Source organism: Castor canadensis, chromosome 14 (assembly GCF_047511655.1).
Source record: "Castor canadensis chromosome 14, mCasCan1.hap1v2, whole genome shotgun sequence".
NCBI lineage: Eukaryota > Metazoa > Chordata > Mammalia > Rodentia > Castoridae > Castor > Castor canadensis.
Window position 1 is genome coordinate 94670706 of NC_133399.1, and position 12298 is coordinate 94683003.

Genomic DNA, 12298 nt, shown 5'->3' on the forward strand with positions numbered 1-12298 from the left:
GGTTAGAGTAATGACATTGGTTGAATTTTCTCTTCAACTCAAACATCAAATTGCATGGTTTCATCTTCCACTGGGATCCTGATCCATTATATTCCAAGAATTTTAAGGATATTTCACAAGAAAAATATCATTTTGAAAAAATTAAGTAATAGATAAATTTAGCATCATTCATCTTTATTAAACAAACACACTTGCATTTACTGATTAGGGCTTGATAAGCTAGAGGATTTTTGGGGTGTATGTGTGTGAGAGTGCATGCATGCACATGTGTGTACATGCATGTGTGTGCTCGCGTGCGTATCTGCGTGTATGTGCATGTGTGTGTATGTGCGTATGTGTGTGCTTGTGTATGTGTGCGTGTGTGCGTGCGTATGTGTGCGTGTGTGAATGTGTGCGTGTGTGTGTGTGTTGATGCTAGCGATTGAACCAGGGCTCTTGTTTATGCCCTCAGACTCAAGCTAGACCTTTTGAAATAATTAAAAATATTTTTGTTCTTATTCACAGAATTTAGGGAAGTTAATAAAAATATTTGCTTAAAATGGGAATATATAAAATCAGGTATGGTGGGTCACATGTCAGCACGCAGGGAGGATTGTAACTACAAGGCCAGCCTGGGCTATGCAGCAAGAACCTGTCCCCAGTAAATAAATAAATAAAAATTTAAAAAATAAGGACAAAAATGAGAATATAAATTTTCCACATTATCACTAAAAACAAAACTTATTATCGTTTCTATGAAATTATCTTAGGGTTTTATACCAATTTTGTCCTTATATGACTTAAAATGATGCAACAAACAGAAAAGAGTAAATAAAAGTAAAAATAAGAAAAAAAGTCTTTGTCTTTAAAAATGTCTTCACATTCTGTAGACATGCTTATGAAGATAAGAAGCTAATATATTCATCTTAGTTGTTACAAATGGCAAGTTCTTATATTGTTATATAATTATTATTAGTATTATTAAATTCATATCAGTGTTATTCAAAATATTCCAGCTCTCAAGATGACAAGCACTTTGTCTTTTCTAAAAAGATAGTTTTTAGTTCCTCAGGTTAGTTAAACTTAATATAACTTAATGCCATTAAATTTCCATTTAATTCTGCCAATACATACTGAATGACTTTTATTGTATAATTCTGTATAAGTACAGGAAAAAAATGTATTAAATCTGCATTTTGCCTCTAGGAACTTCCAAACTTTGTACAGGAAAAAAAAAAAAACAGTAGAAGAATAAATGAATCATCATGACAAATAATTTGGTGGCACACAGTATAATTTTCAAAAGCTCTACCTTAATGCTTTTAAAATCACATTATAACAAAATCTATACATTTGAAGTACAGTATAGTTCTAAATTGATTCATTATGTTTCTTTCCACAGAGATTCCTGAAGGAAACTATAGTTTCAAGTGTGTATTATCTTTATTCTTCACAGATAACGTGCTGATGGAGTGCTTCATAATTTATGATATTTGGAACATCTCTTTCATACTTTATTCAGTACCATCTTGATCTCATTAAAAATCAACAGGGCAGAAAAATACATGAGAAAATTTATTAGTTTTGTAATGCTATTTCTTGGAAGCTAGAATAATTCTTTGTAAAAAGATAAAATCTGGAATAATTCACTTTTTTTTTAACTTCTAGATTCCCATTTGAATTTTTGACTTTTATATATAATTACCTGATCTTAACAGAACTGAGTTGCTAATTGTATTTGTTGTCAGTCATCTTCCACTGGCAATTATCAGGGTTTTTTCTGTTTATTCTTATTTTGTTTCTTAAAAACTACATTGTTTATTGTCTTTTATTCCTCTAATATGTGATAGTGCCTTTAGGATGTGGGCTTCTTATAATTTATCTCAAAAATTATTGCTTTGTCTAAAATTTCTGGTTTCCTTATAGTTCGTGTTATGTAATTAGATATTTAAATGAATCATTGATTCATCATTTTCTCTCAAGTACAGTTTGGCAAAGATAATCAATCATGACGTACACATAGTTTTTCATTCTGTATCAAGAATAATAGTACCAAGAGAAGAGTGGAACATAGATTGTTGGTTCATTTTTTTATTCATTTATTCACATGTGCATACATTGTTTGGGTCATTTTTCCCCCCTACCCCCCACCCTCTCCTTCACCACCGCCCCTGGCTTCCAGGCAGAACCTGTTCTGCCCTTATCTCTAATTTTGTTCAAGAGAAAGTATAAGCAATAATAGGAAAAATAAAGTGCTTTTGCTAGTTGAGATAAGGATATCTATACAGAGAGATTCCTAGCATTGCTTCCATGTACAAATGTGTTGATTCATCTCTAACTGACCTTTTCATTAGTTCCTGATACCCTTCTCATATTGACCTCTGTTGCATTAAGGTTTCTGTATTAGTTCCTCTGTGGTGGGCATCAAATACTATCATGTTTTGGGTTTCTTACCTATCCCCATACCTCTCTTATGTGCTCTCCCCTTATCATGTGACCCAAGTTGTTGGTTCATTTTTAACAGTTTTTTCTTTTTTTTGGTACTGGGGCTTGAACTCAGGACCTTCACCTTGAGCTACTCCACCAGCCCTATTTTTGTGAAGAGTTTTTCAAGATAGGGTCTCCCAGAACTATTTGCCCAGGCTGACTTCAAACTGCTATCCTCCTGATCTCTACCACCTGAGTAGCTATGATTACAGACGGGAGCCACCAGCGTCCCACTAACAGGTCTTTTTTTTTTTGCTTTATATTTATTTTTTTGGCAGTGCTGGAATTTGAACTCAAGGCCTTGTGCTTGTCAGGTAAGTGCAGTACCACTTGAGCCAATGTCCCCTTCCCTTTTGCCTGTGTACCTTTTTACCACCATCTTCCTATCTCTGCCTCTCAAAAACCTGGATTACAATCATATACCTCCATGCCTACCCCTTTTAACAGCGTTCCTTCTATCTAAGCATTTGACCCCTCAAATTCTGGTTCTCCTGGCAGTTCTGAAGCCTTGTAAAAGCAGAATTATTTTCCTAGAGGTGTGGCTTAAGAGGGAGAGCACTTGCTTTGAAATCATGAAGACCTGGGCTCCTACTCCAGTACCACCAAAAAAAAAAAAAAAGGAGGATTTTTTTTTTAAATGCCATTCAACTTTTGTGTTTTGTTTCTGATGGAGTATTCTAGTAACTTCAAGGAGAAATAGACAAATTTTGGTCAAACTGAGTAAAATTATTTGTGGGAAAGTCAGAGGCCATGGCTTGTTTTTAATGGAGACTTAATTTCAACATATGAGTATTAACAGTTATAATACAGGCAAGGTGTGGTGGCTTAATCCTGTAATCCTAACTACTTGAGAGGTAGACATCTGAAGGATGGCAGTTCAAGGCCAACCTGGGCAAAAAATTCATAAGAACTTTCCTTAATCATTTCTCTAAATTTTCTCTTTGCTGGACACATGGTGATTCTGTATTCAACGTCCTTAATGTCGCTGCTTCTTTGGTTTATTATTACCTGAACATTTTATAATTCTTATTGTGGCATCATAGTCTATGAAATGTTATATATGACAATAACATTGGTAGGTTACAAGTATGTTTGCTCCCAGAGTATTTTTGAAAACTCTGGAGAGTACAAGGCATCCTGGGAACTTCACTAACTTAAAAATTACTTGGGCCTGGGGGAAGAGCTTTGTGGTAGTGGCATATGCCCAGCATGCACGAGGCCTAGATTTCATCCCAGCCTCACAAACATACATAAATAAACAAACAAAAATTACTTGTTGATTTGGAAGGGGAGACAATAATGAGATAGTAAGCCAATTCACTGCCCTATAATCCCAGCATAACCAAAAAACTTCCCTTTTAAGTCAGAATTGACTAGAAGTAATGGGTTTCCATTGTTTATAATGCACATCTAATAATAAGAAATGTAATTGATCAAGCACTACTGGTGTTGGTATTAAATGGTGCTATTTGCAAATGATGCTACTTACAAAAAGCCCCCCATTGCCTATCTTAAGAATGAGTAATTTAGATTTATAAATTGAAAATATGTTATTATGCCAAAAAGATTAAATTGTATAAGACAAGTGAATTTTTTAAATGCACAAATTCTAATCAAGGATAAGGAAAGAATGCCTATGTAGGTGCTTATCTCAAATTAAAAAGCATACCATTATTTAGAAACATCTTCAATATGGTAATCAATTGTTATAATTATGGAAACACATTTTTTATTGTAATTTTGACTTTCGGGGATTATTTTTAACTAATGCTATCTCTCCAATCGAATATAAGTTTCAAAAGAGCAGAGTTTGTGATTTTCCTTAACCTGAACTCATAGTATTTTGAGAGTACTTGACACACTAGTATACATTAAGCAAATATTTGTTCAATGAATAAATAGAATAAACAAATGAATTGCACAGATGACAGTACCTTTTGTTTTGGAAATGACAAGATTTATTATGAGGGATTCTTTAATCGCTGGAAACTCAAACACAACTTATAAAAATGATATAAAAAGGACTTTTGACACATTTTTAGAACTCTGTGGAAATTTTTCTGAAGTTTACTTTTAGTTTTAATTCTACTCCTCTAAGGAATGTGCACAAAACATTTTTAGGGTAGGTTTACATACATAAGCTTTATTATCCATAATCTTTTCACTTTATTTGTCCTTTCTGGGCAATTTTCCTATTTAAATTTAATCACCATTCCTTGAAATAAATGCTTTACCCACATCGGTTCTCTTACATCTATTTTATCACTATCTGCTATCATTTTGTGAGGTACTGATTCTAACATAAAAATACTGTGAGTGAATACAGATCTACTTTTACAATTTGATTGAGAATTATTGTCTTTAAATTTCTCTAGTTGATCTTTGAAGAAAATCCTATTAGAACTTTGAACAGATATGAAATTTGTCTATTCTTAGATTTGTTTGAGTCAAATGACTAATACAATCACTCTAAAATATTATTGAATAAGAGAAACACCATTGGATGTTTTTAAAAACTTAATTTTCAAAATGCACCGAAGCATTGAGCACATGTTTAAAGTAGTATAAATCAGTTTAAATAAGCTTAATTGATGTTTTTATTTCAGATGCAAATATTCTCTGAACATTTGATAATTGGGCAAAAATGAAATGCTGCATAAATGATATTCCAGCTATATGGATAATATAGGCAGACAAACAGTACGGTTAAGATTAGTGAAACCATGGGTTTGCATTTATATAAAAATACGATGTCATGATGTAAGTGATTGTACTGTTTACTCATACACCTCAACACGGGCAGCAAAGTCAAGAAAGACCCTATCTGCATGCTTCAAGCTGAGTATTGGTATCTGAGAGTTTTTCTTTACAATTGTTTTTTAATCCAAATATGTGTCTTCTCACAAACTTTTTTAAGATTAGAAATTGGTATTGATTGTATTCATTTTACATTTAAAATATTGGATGAGAGGAAGGTTGTATGTAGTGAGATGTGCTCAGGGCTTTCACATCTTCCTGAATTGGTCTCTGAAGTAGGATGCCATGGTTGGAACTAAAGTCACGTGGTTCATGGCAGGAATTAGAGTCAGCTGATCAGCATGGTTTACGCTCCATATGCTAGATATAAGTGAAAAGATGGGATGGCCAGGTTGAAGGCTACAGAGTAATAAAAGCAGATGCTGAAGGAACTGTTGGAGCTAATAATTACTAGCCTTTTCATCACTTGTTCTTCAAGCTAATGGCAACATTTCTAAATTTCATAACAATAACTAGACCAAAAGTTAAGTATTCATTGGCAACCATTTGCCCTGCATTGAAGCATGAAAAATCTTCAACTCATTTATGTTCCACTATTTCATATTAAATTTTTGTTTTTGTAAAATAGAAGGCGATATCCCAATTCAAATTATAAATCTTTATGAAGTAATTATTTTCATATTTCTTGTTTTCCTCCTCTCATGCCAGATTTAACAAGTGATATCAAAGCTTTTCCCCAAAACAAGTCTTATTTCCATTATCACTAAAGTTTCCAAATATTTTGATAATTTCTTTTGTAAAAGTTATATTTAATCTCACACATAGTTTAGTTTGACTAAATCTAAATAAGGATGTAATTTAGCTTTTTTCTTTAAAAATTAAGTTAACATCATGAATAATAAAATTTATTAGATGTTTTTAGAGATGTTCTATATAGCAGAAAAAAACCCTGATGTTTAAAGTTTACTATGATAAACACAGCAACAATAGAAACCCAGTCAGAAACTAAAATATTTTTGTAAAAAAGATTGGAATCTGAAACCATGATACAATAAAATTAGTCTAAGACAGCAAAATGTCAACCAATAAAGGTATGGGATATTTGGGAGCTTTGGAAATACAATTGATGCTTTTCATCTATTCCTTTAAAAAACTGTTTTGTAAATTATGTCAAGTCATGATCTCCTTAATAAACTAGATTTATTTTGGAAGTTAACTTCAAAAAATAATTTAATAAAATCATATTTAGTGAAAAAGGTGTTTTTCTGTATACAATTAGTGAGGGCTGCATGGAAGTCAGAACTTTGTAAAATATAAAACACAACCAATATACTGATTAGGGGTTGGAAATAATTTACAAAATTAATTTAATAAAATGTCTAGAACAATAACTAACAATTATTAACAAAACAACAATAAAGTTGTATGTATTTTCATTTAACAAAACATTTAAGGCAAATGTTGAATTAATATAAAAATAATATGCAGTAAACGAATATCTGACATAAGATACAATAAAATTAATATCCACGTCGAAGATCTAAAGTTATGACAACATGCCTTCTAAAAACCTCCTATAATCTCCCAGTTGTGTTGAGTATAACCCATTGTGGCCTAATAAGATGTTAATCAAACTATTCAGACTGTTTCTTAAAACAGAACACTACATTTTTCCTACCATGCCAGGTAAAATAATTTAATATATTCATTTTGAAAAAAGGCTCTTACTAACTCCAAACTATAGCTCTAAAAAAATAGTACTAATTCTGATTTTTAAAGATTATCTACAGTTGACATTCTAATCCTCATGCTTTTCCTAAAAGGAATATATTTATCCTGAAAGTATTAACTATATTTCCTCCCTAAATTTTACTTCATGTGGAAAAGTTTCATCACTAAAAAAATTAAGTATTGATAAATACCAAGACTGACTCTACTACACTTTGTAGAATGAGCACAGATTTTGATACCAGACAAGCTGGGTGTCTATGTCTAACTTTTCCCTGGGAAGTTAAAAGACATCTCTGCACCTCAGTTCCTAACTACAAAATGAGGACCTGTCCACAGCCCTCCTAGGGTGGCATGGAGTTCAGGAAGAGCTAATGAATATGCCTACCACAGGGCTCGAAGCAGAGCAGAACACTTCCCTAGTGTGAATGCCGGTGTTTTCCTCTTCCACATTCCTGGCATGTCTTGACTAATTGGAGATTAGTGGAAAAATATGGAGGAAGTCACTGGAATAAATCAGCTCCACTAACAGGCTCATCTACATTGCAGGCAATAGTTACACGGTTTCAGTCTTACTGAAAGTAACATTCAGTAAGATCAAAGCATTGGTTTAAAAAGGTATTTACACTTTACAATTCATACATAGGGAAAGCTGTTTCAGCACAACAATAAAAGAAAGAACAAATAAGCTTCAACTGTGTGTATAGGATAATTTTGTAAAAATAAAAGAAATAAACCCAATTTTATTAAACAGTGAATGTTCATGGGCAGTTAACAGAAACAAAGCTACTTCATATAGCAATCTACATTAACACCAGAAAATATCAAAATACTCTCTAAAGGAAAAAGCTTTTCTTTAATGGGATTGAAAATATTTAAAGTTCCCATTATTTGTCCATGAAACCTAAGAAAGGTGCTATTTCAAACAGGATTCTAGTAGCACTTGGCACATAAATTTAAACTTTTCAACCACCTGTTATTTTTTACCTTCTAGTAACTTAACTCACTCAGACAATCTCAAATATATACACATTAATATTAAAAACATATATAGCTGTAAAGCAGAATATTCATTCTAAAATTACATTTTCTACAACAAAACCAGATCACCATGTTTATATTCAATGTCTTAGTCACAGAAATGTATTTTCCTCATGGAGCTGCTGGTTAACATAACACTATTATGTTCAGCATTTCAAATGGAGGATCTGCTTGATCATGTGCAAAAATTCTAAGGCATAATAAGTAGTTATAAGTAGTTATTCCACAGGACAGAGGCTGCCCTTGCAATGATATTCCCTTGACATATTTAACAAGTCTTTAGTCTTCAAATACTACCAACCAGACAATGGGAGACATTCATAGTCTACAGGTGGCTGGCTCAAAGGTCAAAACCTTGTTTAAAAAAATGTTTATGGAATAGCACCATTGGAAGTCTTTCAGAAACAAATCCTTTTTCCCACATTGCATTTTTTAAACTGAATCTCAGGAAAAGGAGAAAAAAGCAGAAAGAAATCTTTCAGTTCTCACATGGCCTACTTGTTCTTCATTTTTTTAAATACAGTAAATACCATGACAATATCAACAATAATAACTACAACAATAACAGTTCAACCACAAAAGAAAGACAATAGCAGCAATATAGTAACTTGAGTATGAACCATTCAGGCAGTTGTTTGGAAGAATCCTGCACACACCTCTTAGGAGTTTTCTCCTAAGTTTCATAAGACATCATAGGCTTCTTGGATTTGGTGTGAAAAGGCAGTACTTCCATGGAGAAGAAATGAGTTTACCAACAAACTGGACATTTTCCAGAAATTAAATAAGTGATGTTGAGAGTTTAATTGCATTAACAGACACTACTGACATTTCAAACTTGTCAAAATATAAGTACAATGAAATGCTTTCAAGATCATTTGTGTTTCAAAGAGGTTAAGCTGGCCTGCAAGTAAAAATAATGAAGCTGAAATACTCCAGTTTCCAAACATCAAACAGACAGACAGACAGACACATGCACACATACACACATATACACACAAGCACACACACACACACACATATCCTTAAAGTACAAACCACCTTTAAAAGATTACTATTTCACATCAACTTAAATGGGTCTGGTTTACCTTGTATGTGAGATACAAAGTCAAAGAAATTATACTAAGACACAGAAGATGGTTTTCTAGTTTATGACCTTGCAAGATCATTGTATATCCCCCAATCTTGAAAAGTGGTCAAGAAGAACACTCCACAGGGTCACAGTCCCTAGATTGAACTGTCTGAAGTGTGAGGCATCTGTTTCAAGCTGTGAGCAAAAACACTGGTAGTCTTCCTTGAAGCATATGATGTCCTTCTACCAGCTTTACTCATACATCAAACATGGAGTTCAATTTTCCTTGATCAGGGTTAGCCAAACACTTCTGTTTCACTACAGACATAATTCTAGTCTTACAGTTTTCTTTTGTTCCAACTCATTATATAAAACATTTGTGCTAATATCATCAGTTTAAAAAAATATGTCTTCTCTCCATTTAGACATTTCTTTATCTTCTGACAGAGGTTTGGGTGTTATTTTTTGGTATGAACAGTTTCTGGGTATCTTATGCTTTTATATCTTATATAGAATCCTTTCTTGTTGATTGTGTCATCAGTGTGAAAATGAATTAAAACTGCATCCCCAACTGAATAGATTTCTTCTGGTGGCTAAAGAAGAAACAAAAGCAAATAAAAAACAATTAATTGCTTTGATGATATTTTTCTTTGGTATATAATTTAACCCTCCCAACAATCTTGAAAAGTATATATGATTGGCTTCCTTTTATAGATGAGGGAAAATGAGATTAAGAAAACTACATACTACAGTTTGCATTCCTAGCCAGAGTTATAGCTGGGCTTTGAGCATCTATTAGTCTGTTTCCAAATTCTGGCACTTTCTCTAGAATTGGTATTTTTTCCCCAAATGCTTAAGCCAAGTTCTTTGATTTATAAATATATAAGTGAAATTCAGAAAAGGTAAAGATATATTAAATTTGTTTTAGAAGTTATCTTGAGACAGAACCACTTTTGAAATCTAAATCTTCCACTACTTCTTGTTTTAATAATCTGAGTACTAAGAAGCTCTTTTGTTTCTTTTTGGGTGTTGTTTGGGCTGGAATTCAATAATATTATTTAGGCTATAGACAGATTCTGGTAGGCATTCAAAAAATTGAGATTAATATCTTTGCAACAAAATATATATTCAGCAGACTATTGAACATTAATGTACTGAGTTCTAGGTGAAAAATCCTTAAACTTTTCTGTTCTTATTTCTCATGTGGCCTCCCCACCTGTCTCTGCCACATGTGACACTGTGCAATGGAGGAACAGTCTGTGGCACTGACTAAGCCCACACACCAGTGGTGGACCCTGACACTCTCACCAAGATTATTCATTGAGAAGGGAATGTGAGTTTGAATGTTGTGCATATTCTTTTTCTTTTTTGTTTTAATTTAGGAAGTTGACAAAATTGTCAAGGGTGTGTGTTTAGATATGTTGCTTTTAGATTACTAAGTGTTATTATTTATTGCACAATACAAGTTAAAATATGGGAAATGACAAGAAACTAATAACAACTTAGTTCATCTTCTCATCTTATATTGCAAGGAAATTCATCAAAAGTAAAGTAGAAAGGATAGATGAGGGAACGTCCAATTTCATCAAGCCATCAATAACACAGTATAAATTTTTTGTAAAAATATTGGCAATTTTTAGAGGTTACACATATCAATCATTAATTAATAAGCATTTTAAAACTATGTATGTAGTATTCTGCTGGTAGTGCACTTACCCCAGATCCACAGAACCGTCCAAGCCCCAAATCTGTTGAATCAAGACCATCAAAGAGCTCAACGTAGTCATAGCCACAGTCAGCTTCTTCCTCCACTTCGAAGGTCTGGAAAGATAATTCAAGTCGAGAGCCTCGTTCTGACACTAACAGCCATTCACAGTCGATTTGTCCTGGGTAGTTGTTATCACCAAACTGTGCATGCGAGTACAGATCTCTGGGTTTTGGTTCTGCTTTCAACCGCCCGCCACACTCTGCTCAGGAAAGAAAAATGAAATGAATAAGCTGAGTGAGCTTTCACAGGTCCAATTTCAATTCAGTGTAGGCTAACCATTCTCTAACTTCTGGTTTCACTTCTAACATCAGATATATTTCTGGTAATTGGAACATCACATAATATAATGGGTACTGGCACAGGCCCCAGACCCAACCAGGCTGAGCTGGAAATTCAGCTCTAACAACTAGGGGCTCTATGACTCTTGGCAACTGATGTCACATCTCTGGTCCATTGTTTTCCTCATCATAAAATACAAATGGTAATAATGGTACCTATGTTAGTGGATTTTCAGAATTTAATACAAAAAAATCACTTAAAAGAGCCTGTGTTACACAATAACTCTCAATACATTTTTTATTGTTACACCTTAATATGTTTTTAGTCTCAAAATAATTCTTTTTGAAGAGAAAAGGCCAGGGTCTAACCTGACTTTAATCTTAATAATTCTACTGTCCAGAAGCCAAATGAGTAAGAAATAACTTAAAAATCAATAAAATATAAAAAACCTGTGCGTGTGTATGTGTCCTATATAGAACTTTCTACATATGTAATAAAACGGCATCATTTTACTTGGTAGCAATATGTATCTAACTTGATCAGGAAGAATATACACACATAATTAATTAGAGTTGTCTTCATGATTCCAGGACCTATTCAGTTATAGTTTGTATTCTTGCTATAATAAAATCTTTTAAATGTTACTTTCAGCTTTTTTCTTAGTGATATGAATAAGCACATGCTTTTCTTATTACCTTTGTCACTAGTGGAAAATATATCAAAGAAATAGAGCATTAATAAGAGCATGAAAACTCTTAGCTACTATAATTTAGAGAATAAAAGTTTTCAACAATATTTTTCAGGAACATTTCATAGTCAGAGCTCCAAAACTTTTTGGTTTGAGGTTATTCAAAGGCAATAAGAAATTGCAAAGCCCCACAAACCAATACACATGCAAACATGCAATGGAAGGGAGATGAAGATTGTGATATGAAAAGTGTCAAGAGAAAGTAGAGTTTCTTTGTGTCCTTTTTGGCCAAGGACTGTGAGGGTTCCTGGGAATAGGAATTCCGGAGCTAAAACCACACAAATTTTTCATTTCCAAAATGAGGCTCATACACAGAACTCATATCATAGGTGCAGATGGAGCGTAAATGGATTAATGCATGTAAATGCTTGAACAGTGCCTGGCATATAACAAAAACCACAGTAAATGACATTTAAGCTATTATTTCCCCATGAGCATATGT

The 12298-nt window shown here is 33.1% G+C and overlaps 1 protein-coding gene across 3 annotated transcripts in view; it reads right to left on the reverse strand.

The window, feature by feature from the left end:
* Nucleotides 1–2237: 2237 nt before the first annotated feature.
* Nucleotides 2238–12298, reverse strand: part of Tll1 (tolloid like 1) — a 213683-nt gene continuing 203622 nt past the window's right edge. For all 3 annotated transcript variants that reach the window (XM_074055035.1, XM_074055032.1, XM_074055033.1), the window contains 2 exons: nt 10778–11028; nt 2238–9654 (listed from right to left, as the gene is read on the reverse strand). In XM_074055035.1, coding sequence (XP_073911136.1) covers nt 9520–9654; nt 10778–11028 — 386 coding nt within the window. In that variant the 3' untranslated portion in view covers nt 2238–9519. The remainder of the gene's footprint in view (nt 9655–10777; nt 11029–12298) is intronic.